The following is a 17326-nucleotide window of genomic DNA, read 5'->3' on the forward strand; positions in this document are numbered from 1 at the left end:
CCTTTCTTATACGTCTAAATTTTAGAACGCTCTCGTCTCAATTGAGCATCAAAGTTTAAAAATTGAGCATTAACTTTAAAAACTTGACATTATTTGTTCTTGTCATCTATGTGTCTGCAATCTCGAATTTCGTGAATATAAATGCAGATCTCTTATATCAAAATTGTTACGTCATGACAACTTCACCCATATTTGACTAAAAAATAGTAAAAGTACCGTGAATTATAAATTTCTTTTCTGTTTTCAGCACAAACTAATCCAAACTGATAGTAATATGTATACGAAAAAAAATTATTGCAATCTATAAAACCAATAAAACAAATTCTTGTGACCAAAATTATTGCGTTTAATTGGTAAAACAGATCTGTCTCCAGCAGTTTCTTAAATTTTTCATTTTAGTCTCAATTATGCAATTAAGGATTATAAGTATTTCAAAATTTGTCAAATACGCACTCTAAACAATGTTGATGAATGTTAAAAGCACTTAACAACTTAGTGTTAATGTAAAGTTTACGTTTAGTTTTTGAGAGTGTTGTTTTTGATAAACGTGTGTCAAATGCACATGTTAAACGATAGCTGTAAAAATAATTATGTTCTTATTAAAACAAGCAAATCTGATCAATAAGGCAAGTAAAAAAATAACTTATTTAATTTCTTCAACCTTTTTTTGTATAAAACAGTAATGTTTATAACATAATGCTTACTTGCAATTAAATGCTGAAAAAATTAAACGCAAAATATTGTTTGTGTATAGAGAGTTTCACCTGATTAGTTCTAATAATGTACAAGAATGCTGTACAAATATCATGTACATGCTTTCCGTCGCCACAAGTACTGTCATACCCACAAAAACCATTACTGCAAATACTAATAAAATAAAGTAGAAATATTTCTCTTGATTTAAAAAGCATTCTATTTGGATCGGCAATGATCGTGGACGAGGCTCATTTAATGGTGCTAGAATATTGAGAAAATCGGGTATAAATATAATTAATATAAAGACGAATGTCCCTGGATAAACAATTGCTGAAATATGAAAATTTTACAAATAATAATTATTTATAATAATTAGTAGTATATTTACAAAATAATTTATTTTTCAGTATTTGTTTTTAGATTGACAGATTTTTGTTAAATTTTTTGTTAACTTTTTATTTATTTTTTAATTAAATATAAATTGTATAAATATTATTCAGTAAGAAACAAACATCGGTATTCTATTTTACTTACATGTAGAAATAATCGATATAATCTTTGTTTTATACACATATTTTTTAATTATTTTCAGTTCATCTACGTTGTTTATTAAGTTCCAATCGTCCTGAATTTGATCAAGCAGATTTTTCGCCTACAATTATGATCAATTGATTAAATAAATATTTTATAAAACTGCTTCTAAACAACTTTTTAAAATTGATTCAGATAACTTACGTGATTAGAGTTAAAATACACTATATTATATCTCAGAATCAAAATTATAAAAATAAAACTAAATGAGAAGACGTCAATAAATAGCGACATATTAAATTCGTGCGTGATAAACGTTGTCAACTATATAAAAACATAATTCTTACTTAAATTAAGTATATGACTTTTTCTTGTACATAGAAATTAAATATTAATATAAAGTGTATAATTTATGAATGTTCGTTATGTATATTAAATTTATATACGTTGTAACTTAGATATACTTTTTATATATCTTTTTATATTTCAATTATATAATGTTTGAAAATTTTTGAGACGCGTGTCTACCATCGCGACGCACGCAGGGAGTTGCTTACAAACGACGGCGAGCGTATGTTTGGTCGGTCCTATCTTGTCACGTGCGTGCATTTGGCGGTAAGCCGGATGGATACGGTTTTTTTTTATAAATAAATAACTCATTAATTGCAAAAACTGCAAAATGTTAGAGAACTTTTCCATTCAGTTTAATCCGTTCTACCTCTATGCAAGTATTATTTCAAAAATTTTCAAACGCTCTATATATTTATCACAATTATATATATACATATATATATACATATATAATAATCTTTATACAATATATACTAATCTCTATTCCTGGATGTTTTTGTAATTTGGTTTTTCATTTTTTTTTAATGTCCTACATATTTTTTTATAAATTCATAAAACACTGATTCAATTAACAAATAAAAATTAAATTGTTCTTTCTATTTCATTATACTACTTCACTTTGAGTTGTTTTACTTAATTTACATAGAACATATATGTTGTAAATTTTGTTATTATTCTTATTCCTTTCATTATTTTTAAATTCTATTTTGTGTAATTTTTTATCCACCTGCATTCAATCTGTAGTGAATGCTTAGAAACTTATATAATATATATACTATATATATTTTTTGTGTAAATAATATTAAATCTCTGAGAAAAATATGAATCAGTTATTTCTACAGAAATAGAATAGATATAATGATCAAAGATACCTGCAGTAGTAGGCCTTGAGTAAGAACGAAAGACACACAGAGCCCTCGAACTATTCGACGCTCTGGCCTTTCATAAGGCCACAAGCCTACTAACTCCATTAGATATCGGGAAAAGTAGTACTCATTGTTGAAGAAATCCATTCCAATTGATAATGCTGCGATTTTGTGCACGCAGATTTGCAAAGATTACGCGGTCCAATGATATTACGGTCCAATGATATTACGCGGTACAATTTTACCACATTATCGGAATATTTTAGTATCTATTACAAACTTATTGCATGTATTTTCTGCGTTATGATGACGATAATATATGGAATTATGAAAATTCTACCGAGAAGACAATTTATAGATTATCTTACTACAAAACGATTTTTTGAATAAAAGTGAATAAGTCATTCGACTATCGTGTACCGTAGACTATCAAGAGACTGATTGCAACAAGAAGCAACTAAATTACATGTTTAAGGTAACCACTCATGATTTCCCCCAGTAGTAAAACGATAGCAGTTACACAATTTTTATGCGCGCGCAATATGTGACAAATAATTTTCCACATTCATGGTCGCTTGTACAGCAGATTGTTGCGTGAGAGTTTTTCTTCTGAAGACATATGTCTCACGAATATGTTTCCAAACTGGAGAAGAACGTGTGTAATTATATTTAACATTAGTTTTGACAGATTGAAAGTGCATTTGAAGAAAATATTATGCATGAGTAAAGGACATATGTTGTGCTTAAGAAAAAACATTGATAAGAAAATTATATATGGATTATTTTATTCGTACTGTCAACTTTATAATAAATTCGTAAATGGATAACACAGAAAGGTGAGAATTTTACAGTTTTGCAACATAATCTTCTGTTTTACCAATGATATGTATAATAATATGTATAATAATATAAATTTGTAAGATAGCAAACATTTACATTATTGTTTCTGGCCAGTGTTCGTAGAAAACGTTATGACGAAAAATATATCAATGTCCTGAACATACCACAAAAAGATTCTTTTATCTTCGAGAGAAAACACTAAAGTCGCAAAAACTTTAAGCACGGTTTCCAAAATTTGTATAATCATCAAGAAAGTAAAACTCTCATTTGGTTTGAAGTATAGCAACGAGCATAAAGTTACGCAAAAAAAAAATCAAAATGCAATTGCGGTCTCTTTTTTAAAATTTGTCTGCTGAAAAAGACTTCACAGAGACAAATGATTTTACGTTACATTGACAGCCTTGCTGTCACAGAGCCTTGCTTTTGTGATCAGAAATCTGAAAAACCGGTCATCTAAACTTTAGATTCTAAAGTGTCCATCGTCTTTCAAAAATTTGGCAATGTGTCACTGGCAAAGCAGAAACTATATTGTGAGACAATTATATTGACATCAATTTATAAATTTATTATAATATTGTTAGTACAAATTGACCTATGTATATTTTATTGCGATCAATCAAATGAATAATAACAAAAGTTGAGATACAATAAATAACAGTAAAAGTCTCGCGTATCATGCTGAAAATTTTATCGTGTAATAGTACAGTATTCAAAAGTATAAAAAGTATTATGGACAGATCGTAGCCATTTTTATCGATATAAATCATGTCCGAGTGGAATAAAGTAGCATAGAATATGACAAAGACATGTTAATAAGCTATAATAAAATTTATGCATTATTCGTGTTAAATATATTAAATTTATATATAAATATATTATATTTTATATAATATGTAACCAATGTATTTATTTTTATTTAAAGATACTTATTCATAAAAGAATAATTACCGTAGCAATTCCATCCAATGAGAATGCAAACATTTTACCAACATCGAATATGACATTCTTTGAGGACCTGTGTAGTATAAATAAAACTTTTTTTTGAATATGTGTAGACACCATGTACCATTGTACATTATAACTGTAAACATAAATAACACAGATCTGCAATATTGTACTTTTTCTGATTTAGAAAAAAGTATAGTTTGCAATAATTTTAATACGTCGAATCCACGAGAAAAAATGCTTTATGAGAAAAATATGATTAAAACGTTTAAAAAATTGTCTTTATCTTAATGCTTAATAATAATATTTGCGTGAATTGCATGAATCTACAGCTTACATGAACGTGCGTCGATCTTAAAAAATACGTACATAGTGTTTTGTCTTTTCTTGTTAAAAAATATCTCGATTAAAACTTTTATGTCAAAATTTAACATATTTGCTTGTTACTTTAACATATTGTTATTGTGTTAATTCAAGTAAAGTGTTAAATTATTAGAATAACTAAATAAAAGTGTAAAAGTAACACAATTTTTACGTGCACAATGTGCACGTACTTTTAATTTTACACAATAAATATGTTCCTTATTATTAGTGATAGAATTTATCTGTTAAAATTGACAAAAAAATATTGAATTTACTCTATAATTAAATTTTAACAAGGACCATTTGAGTTTTGAGGACTTTACTATCTACCCCGAGATGGCGCATTTCTCGTGAAAAAGATTCACCTACTAGGTGAATAAAAGGAGCTCGCCAAAAACAAAGAACCAAGTACGATTGCATTCACATATATTATTGGACTGATTCCAATAATATACACACATAAAATTTTTATCAATGATCCTGGAACAATCTATATATGCAATTGTAAAATTTTTTTTCAGCATTTCTAGAATAACTATTATTTAACATATATAATGTGTTAAATTAATATATATAACGTGTTAAAATAATATTATGTCATGTTAAAATAACATATATAATATCTTATTGTTACACGTTATATATGTTACATTAACATTATTATAATGTTAAAGTAACATGTTACATGTTTTACTTTGACATATTTTTCTCATTAAATTGTTACATAAAAATTATGTCAAATTATAAAATTTACATTTATGTTTATGTTAAAATATAACATAATATTTATGTTGCTATTTAACATTGCTAATTTAACATATGCTTAATATGTTAAATTAACAGAAAAATTTCTGTGGACCGTTTTGAACATGCAATATCTGTTAAATTTAACACAAATTTTTTTACTGTGCAATATCACAAATTAACTCAATAAACAATTTAATAACACTGATGCTCATAAAACACTTTAAAGAATTTATGGCGAGAAATAACATTCTTAGCCAAGATTCAAAACTGGATCTCTCTCCAGTTTTCATGTAAAAATCTTCCACTTCGACTATTCGAAAATGTGATTTTCATATTAAAGAATTAAAGCATTCTTGAACCTTGTCTACAGAACACAGACTTTACTGGCTATGAAGTTTTAAAAATGTCTTAAAACAAATTTTTGAAGAATTTCTTTCCATTTTCTCGTAAATTTGACGTAATAAAATATTTTACTTGCGGATTTACATTTAACAAACAAAGAAAATTATAACTATTTCTGTTTTTTAATTGCAAATACAGAACTGTGTAATTATTTTTTAATATGTAATAAATTTTAATTAATTTACTAAAATAAATAAGCTACTCATTTTTTATTTGACACTTACGTCTGTGTAAACACGTCGGCACTATTATCTATTAAGGCTTGGCCAAAATAGTTAATCCAAAATATATAACATAAATGAGCATAAACGAATATTCCAAAATGAATTGCTTGACTCGTGTATTTTGATTCAATTGCTTTTAAAAACTAAAATAAAGCAAAATATATGATTCTCATTAATTAGAAAGAAATTGCTAAAGATTATATTAACACGGCAAGTTTACATACTTCAAATAAATTAATGCTTAAAGAAGCCACTCCGAACACGCACATAATAAAGAAAGAGGCAGAGAAAGTAGAGCATAAACATTCGATAAACCTTAAATAAAAGAAAAAAAATCATAAATTTTGTGAAACTTCTACATGTAAATAATTTTTATAAAAAAATAATACCTATATATATATAATATAATATATATATATATATATGTGTGTAACAAATATACAGGGTGTCCTGCATAAGGTATAAAAGTCTTCATGGACAGATAGACGGGATCAAGGTGAACATAAAAGTCTACCATAGTTTTTTTGGAAGAAAGAGAACCGCGCCGTTATTCGTGCTTCGCCGCGCTTCTCCTTCTTCCTCCCCAGCACCGACAGCCAATGGTTGACACAGTGGGCCATCCTATAACTCGAGCGGCTCGGCGTTTCCCTCGGCGCGCTCTCATTCGTAAGATTTGAAAATTAATATCTTGGCTATTATTGAAGATATCCAAAAACTACAATAGACTTTTATGTTCACCTTGATCTCGTCTATCTGACCATGAAGACTTTCATATCTTATGCAGGACACCCTCTATACAATACATATGTATGTATATAATATAGGTCCCATACAGTACAAAATATTTCAACAATATTGCAGCAAAAATTTCTGCAATGTTGTTAAAATGTTACAGTATTGCTACATTAAGTATTGCTAAAATGTTATATTGCATTGTATGTGGTATATAAATATAGGATATATTTACGTAACAAATATATAATACATTACATACATATTTATTACATAAATATATGCTATCTACTTAATCTTCTTGCGCAAACATCGATTTTAATTATTTCATAGATACATGCTTTCAAAAATATAATTCTGTGTGTGTGTGTGTGTGTGTGTGTGTGTGTGTGTGTGTGTGTGTGTGTGTGTGTGTGTGTGTGTGTGTGTGATGTTATTTAAATATATAGTAAACTTTCAATATATTATCTGTATGAAATATTATTAAATTAATCAATACGCACTCCAAAGATCGTTTGTGTATCTTGATAGCTTTAGACAATTTGATACAGGTGATGCACTTCGATTTATTGTTAGGCATACTTATTTGTTGCAATCGATTGTCAAATGCGTTTAAGATACGATAGCTAAATCAATATCAAAAGCACAGTTTAAAACAATAAAAAATTGGTAATAATAACGGAATAATAACGAATATCTTACCTAGTGAGTTTCAATAAACCGCAAGCGTGTTGTACATATATCATATATAAAGTTTCAGTAGTCAATATTATAGTTAAACTTATAAAAGCGATTATTAAGAAGTTTATAATAATAAAAAAAAAATATTTTTCTTGGTCGAAAAAGGGTTCGATCACAACCGGTAGTTGATGACGCCGAGGCTCTTTCAATGGTGCGACAATATCGAGAATATCCGGTATGAAAAACAATACAACGAAAATCGAGATGCCAATATATAGTATTACTAAAACCAATAATTGATAATAATATAATAATACATAATAATCAAAATATACGTAATAATAGTTAAAATTGCTTACAAAAAACATTGATTATTAATTAACTGTTATAACAGATATGTAATCTAATTTTTGTTTAATAAATTCAAAAAAATTTACAAAAATACTTTATTATATACTATAAATTACTATGGTATTATAAAATATAATAATAGTAAGATATAGTACATATTCTTTTAATTCTTGTAATAAAATAAAAGTATCAAGATACTCATAAATTCTTATAATAATATAAGTTTTATTCTTACGTCCTGTATAAATAGTATACGATCTTCCTTTATTCGCGAATTTTTGTATTATTTTTATTTCCTCTGCATCAGTTAAAGCATGCCAATCATATAGAACCTGTTCGAAAAGATACTTTACCTGTCAATTAAATATGCTTGTAACAGTTAATTCTATCGTCAATGTATATTTTATTTACATAATATAATTCATCTAAATAAAACTAATACTCTGATAAGAATGACATTAAAAATGCAGCACCATTGACAATAATATACGCAAGATATTACAAATACCATCGGTATCAAATAAATATTATTATATTTAAATAACGGATAGTTTCTGCAGTATTTTATTTGTATTATTCATCACTTGCAACGTTATTATGGAAGATTGATTAACTCACTTGTTCTGATTTAAAATATAGCATATTATATTTTACAGTACAGATAAGAATAACAAAAGAGAAGGAAAATACTTTTGTAAGAAGATTTCTACTGTATTCAATCGTAACAAAGCTCATCAACTGAAAGCAATATTGTATAATATATATTATGGTTAACATTTTAAAATTATGAAATTGAATCCTCTGTATACATATAAAGAATGTACAAATAATTTCTATTATTAGATTTATAACTAATTTTTTACAAAAAATTCTTAAAAAAATTACATACATATAATTTAAATAAATCTTATAAATAATTAGATAAAATTATATATGTATATATATATATATATATATATATATATATATATATATATACATATATATAATGTAGGTGTACAAAAACAAAATACACCTATGAATGGTATACCTGCGCCGTTACACCTATTGTTAGGAAAAATGATATAAGAATCATTTTAATCCTTCTGGATTCTAACTTTTGATAAGGCCATAAACCAATTAATGACATAAGAAGGCGGTTGAGATTAAAATAACGACTTTCAAACAAATTCATTTTGATATTAAATTAGAACTACATAGTATAGAATAAAAAATGTTATTTATTTCTTCTTTTCCTGTTATTTAACTGTTGTTTTCTAGTTTGCTAGCTCTTGATACACTGTTAGCGTGCAAAGATGATATTAGTATCCAATATCTTTTAAATTGAAACATTTTCTGTACATAAGAAAAACGTATAGATCGATTTTCTTAATAGCTCTCTTAACTCTTTGCGCGAAAATAAAATGTTGTAATATTTCTAAGAAAATTACATATAATGATAATACATCGTGACATTAGATAGAAATGAAAAGAAATATATTCTCTCTCAAGAGAAAAAAATATAGTTTTCTTTCTTCAGTTCGCGCAAACGCAGTGTTCTTTACAACTTATTGAATAAGAGTTTATTGAATAAGTCATTCACAGCTGCACAGTTAACCAGTACATATAATGCTACATAGTTACAATTTTTTCTTCGAGAAATTGCTTATTCAGATTCATGTACTACAAGACGTTCATTTTAATTTAATAAGTAAATATTAATTAATATACCAAATTATTTAATAATATGTTTATATTATTTATTACTATCAAATCTACGCTATTTATCAATGAATAATATCCAATATCAATACTATCTATAACTTTAGTATAATCTATAAATTTAAAACATACTAAACTTACATAAAATATTAACTCGGGAAATAACAGATTTAATTCACGATATGTAAGCGTAGAGAAATAATAAATAATGGAATATAAAAAAATACAAGTGCTTAGTAGTTGTATTCTTAATTTAATTGGATATCTTATATATTCTTTAAGATATATTTTTAATAAATGATTTATACTGTAAAATACTCTGCGTTCCGGAATTTATTATCAGTATTGAAAATCTATAGTATACGTAACGTAAACTATAGATTTTCAATACTGGTAATGTATACCAGAATGCAGCCTCTGTGATTGGGAGGTAACACTTGCACCTGCGCAAAGCTTATAAGTGCATGTATCAACATTTATTAAGGAGACATTCTATTTTCGCGGCCTAAAATTTACGTAATTTTTTGAGAAGCTGTAACTTGAAAAAAAACATGAGTAAAATTTTTTACATTAATTTGATATCTTAGTTATCCCCAGTAGAGTACAAGAAAAAATTAAAAAAAATTTTCTTATTGTTATTTTAATTGTGTTTGGAAAAAAATTATATTTATGACGAACACGATTCAGGTCGATTGGAGCGTCTGAAAAAGAAAAACAAAATATTATTAGAAAGATCTTGTGTATTGTTCTAGCGCAAAGTATGATATTTGCGTGTGCGCAAAAATTCCGCCATACACAAGATCTTTCTAATAATATTTTGTTTTTCTTTTTCAGACACTCTAATCAATCAAAATTGTGCCCGCCATAAAAATAATTTTTTTCCAAAGTGCTGCAGAAACGTGTAAAAAACACAATTAAAATGTTATTACTTTTTAACCAAAAAGCCATTACAAAAAGTTTTAGCTCATTTGGAGGTAAAGCCGTGGTTCGAAATAATTACCAAAGATAATAAAAAACGTATTAACAGATGTTAGTAATTTCTTTGGTTTTCGCATATATAAAATTTAAAATTATAATTTAGAATAATATTTAGAAAAGAACGTTGACGAGAGTGGAGTGCGGTTAGTATATCATATATTATACACATTTTCTATACATGTGCATTAAATAACTATATTAATAATAAAAAAAAGTAAAAATCAATTCTTTTAGTTTATTATTTTTGGATGGCATAAAGTACCGTAAAATAAGATACTGCCATACTCGTGAGCTAGAATGTAAATATTACATTACATAAACATCAAAGTTTAATTTTTTCTAACAAAATTTTAATTTTTGTTTAAAAAATATTAATTTTACCGTTGCAAAACCATCTAAGGATGAAATAAATACATTGTAAAACATGAAAGTAAGATGTATCCTTCCTCTTTGCATTATAAATAATGTCAGTTTCTGCATCAATACTCTCTAAATTTCCTAGAGTGAAACATTATTCTAAAAGAGTGAAAATCGAACATATCTAAGTTCAAGTGATTTATCACTCTAATTAGAGTGAAAACGCACTCTATAAGAGTGAATTTTTACTGTAATTAGAGTGAAAATCACTCTTATAGAGTGCATTTTCACTCTAATTAGAGTGACAAATCACTCGAACTTAGATATGTTCGATTTTCACTTTTTTAGAGTAATGTTTCACTCCAGGAAATTTAGAGAGTAATGGCGCTAAGTACCATAATCCATTATACGTATTTTTTAAAATAAATTTAATTTTAAACTAATAAAAAGTAAAAGATATTTTGTAAACTATATATATCACAGTTAATTTAATTGCATACTTTTAAAAATATCAAAACAGTGAAGTTTTTTTAAATAAAATTTGAAGAATAAAGTTAGTGGATCTAGTCAGAATCTATTATATATAAAATAATTATACAAAATATTATATATATTTATCGTACTTACGTGGCTATGAACAAGTTTGTTCCATTATCAATTACTGCTTGTCCGTAGTAATTACCAACAAACATATAAGTTAAATATATAAATACTAATACAATGGCTATAAATGACCTATAATAATAAATGGCTATTCTTATTATTTAATGTCACTAACTGAAAGAATTTTGATTTACAGATTCTTCTTTAAAAACCAGTTCAAAATTAAATATAATAGAAAAAAGCATCACTTACTATGAAAAGAGTAAAGGCTACAGAATTAATATCACCTACGATTAGAAAACCAAATGATAGCAGAAAAACGGACATGAAAATATACACAAATGGTAATATACACAATATATATTCATTGTAATTCATAATATATTCATGGTAATATACACAAATATACATGCAAACAATATGCAAATATATGCGTGCGTGTTAAATATATAAAATGTGTTAACGTTTTTATAAATTTGCAAAAAAAATTGTAGGGATCAAAGATCTTCTTATTACTAATGGATATTTTATTGAAGTCTCACGTGATGCGCCTGCGCGAGAACAAGCGGCCCGTCTATGAACACTAATATTAAACTTATTCGCCCGTGTCGTATGCAAAATGTATATGTATATACATCCGTACACAATAAATGTATATATAAATACATTTATATATACAACGTATATATAAATGTATTTTCAAACTCATTAAATTAAATTATATAATTATATTATCTTTATTATCAGAGTGTGCTATGTGCATATAGTGTAAATAATATAATTATGCAAATAGTTATTGCAGTTTATATTTTATACTTTTCTCTTGATATTGTACATTTCGTTATATTGTATTTGCAGTTTTAAATATTAAAAAAATATTTTGCTTTATATTAATCTATATTCGTATTTATAACAATAAAAATGTACGTACGCACATACGCATATATATGCTACTTTTGTTATATACTCGTATATGCATTTATGCTTTATAATCGTGTAATACGTTGGGTATTATGTAATTAAGATTAATCCGTCTTTATGTTCTAATATAAAAATACACACAGGAGAGGTAGTTATTGAATTATGTGACGCGTCTAAAGAAATAACGCAACTTCTAGCGCGGCGCCTATAGCACGAGATTATCATCTCGTTTTGCCAATAATTGAGACTAATGAAACCCATATATTATTATATATAGATGGATTCGGCTTTTAATGCTCTTTAATTTTTGTCCTTACAAAATTTTCAAAATGTTGAAAAAAGGGGTGGGGCTGGGATAAATTAAAAAGTTTAAAATTTTTGAAAAATCTAAATATACTATTGTAAAGAGTATAAAATGCCATAAAACTTTTGTATAAAACATTTCTTCATAAACCTTATATTTTCAAAGATATTCGCTAAAAACGAAAAAATGCGTTATATTCAAGGGGTGGTTTCAATCCTTAAACGTCGAGATACGCAGATTAAAAAAATATGGGTCTAATATTTTTTTATGTTCTACAACATATCCAAAGCTCATTAAAATCGGTGAGAGACAGTTCTGTCCGTTCCCTTGTTAGTGACGTTAATATTTAGGAATAATTATATTAAAAATCTGAAATATATTCCAAAATATATCATTGTTTATGACAATTATTATGATCTCCTGTCCGATCTCCTATATCAAAACATAATATTATAGTTACATTATATTTTATATTGCATATCTTTTTAATAATTTTTTAAATAAAATTTTTGTAATAAAATAAATTTAGCACGATATATTTATTAAATATTCGATGGAATTTTTAATCAATTCTGTTCTAAATCTTAATTAATTTTATAATAATTTATTTCATTTTATTAATTTGATAAAACTCTGCTTAATATAAGTTTTTTTTCAATATGTTATCGCACAGAATAAATCATTGTAAAGTATGATACTGCCGTACTTGTAAGCTGAAAGATAAGAAATTATTTTGTATGTTATATAAATATTAAAATTCAATTTTTTGTATTATTAACGAAATTTTTATTTTACCGTAGCAAAGCCTTCTAAGGATCCAACATATATTTTGCCACATATAAAAACAGTATTTACTGTTCCTTTTTGCATTATAAATAATAATAATTTTTGTATATGCAAAGGTGCTTTATACCATAAACCATTATAGCTACAATTTTTTTCAACATTAAAAGTCAATTTAAAATAAAAAAAAAAATAGAAAGAGTTTAAAAAAATATCGAAAAATACAATGTACAATAACTGTTTAAGGTAGTTCAATACCAAAATCAAACAAAAGAGATTAAAATAAGACTTGGAGAAGTTGTTATTTAATATAAAATGCATCTTCTCCTGAAATTTAAGTTCATGTTGCCGACAAAATTTTGAAAAACAAGCTGTTTGAAAATTGTTTTTTTAGCTTGTTGTCTTTGTTGCTCTTATGGATTTCTCAATATTTTACAGTAGTCATATAATAACTTTCAAAAAAAATTGGTTCGCAAATTCAAAAATTAACCATTAAAACTTAAAATCACTTTACAACTTTACAATGATATAAGTTATATAGGAGTTTCTCGAACAAACATCAAAGATATTGAATCGCAAAAATGTAGTTTATGAGGTTATGCATGCAGCATATTTCTGCTAGCAAATATCTTTCTGCTAGTAAAAGACGCTAACGCGTGCGCAATGCTCGGCGTTGCGCATCAATCAAGTAATAAATTAATTTCCAATTGTTGCAAAATAAATAATAAAAATCAACTAAAACATCAGGAAAATTGTCAACAAGATATTAAATGAATTTAGGGATCACTTCTATGAATTTAAGAAAGTTTCGTATTAGTGATGCCATTGACTAACAATAAGAGAGTCGGTATCGAACCACCTTAACCAAATTTAAACGATAAATCTACATAATATGATATTCTAAATATAGAATAATATAAAATAATCTAAAAAATGTTGGAAACATAAAGCACCTACCTTGCTTTGAAAAACTGTAATCCATGATTTATTATTTCTTGTCCGACATAATTAAGAATAAACATATAAGTCAAATGACACATTATAAGTATAACAGTTACACATATATTACAAATATCTTTTTGTATTGTTATAAGTTGAAAAAGCTAGAATAAAATATTAATTATTAAGCGATTAGTAATAAATTAGAGAAAGAAAAACTTACTCACTTGAAAAAGATTGATACTTAAAGAGGAAACACCAACTACGATCAAAATAGAAAGAATCGTCGCATAAACGGAAATTATAAAGTCAGTATACCTTTAAGGAGAAATTAAATATTAAAATTAATATACGTCCACAGAAAATTTTAAAACCGCGTTCATTCGAGCAACAAAATCTTTCGACTATCTGTCAGGGTATGAAGTAGCACATAACGCCGCGTAGTGGTCGCATAGAGAAATTGTTTATTTATCCCCATTTATTATCAAACAACAAAATCAAGCGTTCCAAATATTGAACAGGCATTATCCACAGAAAATTTTAAGACCGCGATCATTCGAATAATGAAGTCTTTTATATCATAGCTATATAAGTCACATACCTAATATTTGTTAAAATGGTATTATTTAGACAATTTTGTTTTTCCGAAATTTGTTAACGCTATCTTGGAGCACCAAAAAAGCAACAAATTTTTGCGCAATCTTTTTGCGCAATTTTTTAATTGTGCTCTACATTGGTTTTCTCTTGTGTTGTGGGGCCAGAATTTTTGTCAAGCTGCCCCCCCCCCAGTATTATACATAAAAATATATTCAGAGTATTCAAATAAAAAAATGCGTATATCATAACTTGTTGCTATTTTGTTGCTCCAAAATAGCATGAAAACATTTTGGAAATGCGACAATTAAAAAAAAAACCTTTATACCAATACTTAGTAGATATGAGCATATCTTAAACAATGTTATAATTGCAAAATGTTTGCGCTATCTTAGAGCAACAAAAAAGAAACAAATTCTGGTGTATTCATTTTTTCAATTTGAATTTTTTTTTTATTATGGGAAGGGTAGCTTGATGGCAAGCAGGCCCTATCCCTTTCAAACGCCGTTTCTTGCCAAACGGTTCAACCAACAAAATTCGGAATAGGGTAACAAATTAGCAACAAAAGAGCACGAAATTTTTATATATGTGCGGATTTTTTTGCGCTGGTAGGGAGCGGGGACTAGCTTGATAGGGATCTCGATTTTATGTATAGGATTCAAAAATTCGTGCGATTTTTTGTGTCATACGCAAAGCGTTGTATGTGAGTGTATGTGACAATCGTCAATTCTTTTTTGAATGTACATACACATGCGCGCGCGCACATGCCCCCCCCCCCACACACACACACATTTGCATGCAATGCTCTGCGACATAGAAAATTGCATAAACATCCAAGTCTCAGTTATTTATTATAAAAAATGTTATAATAAAAATATAAAGATACCGACTCAATGGCTCTTTGATGCATAGTAATCGCATGTACAATCCTCTGATAAAGAAGGTATTTTCTTTTAGGAACTATTAATACACTTTTGTCGACTGCGTTCTCTATTCGATAACTATATAAATCTACTTCAATATATTAATGAAAATAAATGTTTAAATAAAAAAACATATTTTACATTACCTTGCAATTTTGAACAGTATACATGAGTGCATCAAAGACATTAGGATTATCACACCAAGGCCACACAGTATAATCAATGCTATGTAAGCAGTTAGTAATTCATGTAATAATAAATAGTGAATATATTTTTCGCGATTAACAAAGTATTCCGTGAGCACTATGAGTTCAAACGGCCGTGATTTATTTAATGGTAGTATAATATTCAGGATTAGCGGAAAACTTTGTAATATTGTGACACATAATAAGGATAAATAACAATACACTGAGAAATATTAAATTTAATTCAAATTATTTAAATTATTTTAGATATATTTAAAACCTTTATTATTTTATTAATACAAAAGAATAAAAAAATGTATTATAAAATAAAATTATATATAATATAAATACGTTATGATAATTCATATTCTTACCGATTACAGATATTGTAAATAGTTTCATGTTATAAGCATATTTTACTATGATATCAATTTCCAATTTATCTTTCAATAAATTCCAATCATCTTGGATTTGCTTAAATAGCGTTTTCAACTATTTGTTAAATAATTATTTTTACTTATCAATATTTAAAAAGCAATTTATTTTATAAATGTTACAACAAAACATTTAAATAAACAATTTATTTTATTTAACTTACATCATCTGCCTGAATGATAAAAATAACATAATTTATTGTAACAAAAATTGTAGGAAAAATAAAAGAGAAAACCTTTAAGAGAAGATTTACATTGCATTGTTTTGTAATGAATACCAGCAACTAAAAACAACATTTAAAATATGTAATGTTTATAGCTTCTATATATTTTTTCTACTTTGAAATGTATTCTGTGCATAATGACATAGAATTTATTTCATCATATAAAAGAAACAAGATTTTTTAACATTTGTATAAAAATCTGCAATCTTGTGAATAAAATATCATGGACATTATAAAAAATGTAAGAAAAGGTAAATTAATTTCTTAATACATACAAAAATGTTTATTAATATGCACATTCAAAAAATATCACTAATTAATTAAATTATAGTAAATTATAGTATAAAAATTATGTATATTATAAATACGAGACTTGACGTACCTGAACAAGAAGAAATGACAACAAGATACCAATAAATAATACTTTGTGTAGCCGTGTGAGGTACGTCTGTTGATAAGGCCATAAGCCAAGAGTCTTAAGTATAATTCGATAGATTTTGTAATAGCGTTCTTGAAGAGCACGCGTTTGGCACAATGACTGTGACATTATATAAAAAAGATCTTTATATTGTGGAATTATTCTATCTAAAATTCTGTGAATTTTAAGACACATACGTTTTTACATACGCTGATAATACAACTGTGTAAAAA

General features: G+C 26.5%; 3 protein-coding genes across 4 annotated transcripts in view; all 3 read right to left on the reverse strand.

Annotated features, from left to right (window-relative positions):
* The window catches only part of LOC105838260 (mannosyl-oligosaccharide 1,2-alpha-mannosidase IA), a 601715-nt gene that overhangs the window by 235548 nt on the left and 348841 nt on the right, over positions 1-17326 (reverse strand). The gene's annotated exons all lie outside the window — the stretch shown is intronic.
* On the reverse strand, positions 1167-8304 carry LOC105837573. Its single transcript, XM_028194168.2, has 7 exons — positions 7965-8304; positions 7400-7661; positions 7201-7323; positions 6190-6280; positions 5966-6108; positions 4233-4365; positions 1167-4101 (listed from the first exon to the last, which is right to left on the reverse strand). Exons 2-7 carry the CDS (start codon positions 7441-7443, stop codon positions 4048-4050), a joined length of 588 nt encoding a protein of 195 aa, XP_028049969.2. The 5' UTR covers positions 7444-7661; positions 7965-8304; the 3' UTR covers positions 1167-4047.
* On the reverse strand, positions 13139-15736 carry LOC105837569 (odorant receptor 4). The gene is made up of 3 exons (XM_036282769.1): positions 14334-15736; positions 13389-13521; positions 13139-13306 (listed from the first exon to the last, which is right to left on the reverse strand). The coding sequence occupies exons 1-3, from the start codon at positions 14414-14416 to the stop codon at positions 13256-13258; spliced, it is 267 nt and encodes an 88-aa protein (XP_036138662.1). The 5' UTR covers positions 14417-15736; the 3' UTR covers positions 13139-13255.

The sequence above is a fragment of the Monomorium pharaonis genome, chromosome 2, assembly GCF_013373865.1.
Source record: "Monomorium pharaonis isolate MP-MQ-018 chromosome 2, ASM1337386v2, whole genome shotgun sequence".
NCBI lineage: Eukaryota > Metazoa > Arthropoda > Insecta > Hymenoptera > Formicidae > Monomorium > Monomorium pharaonis.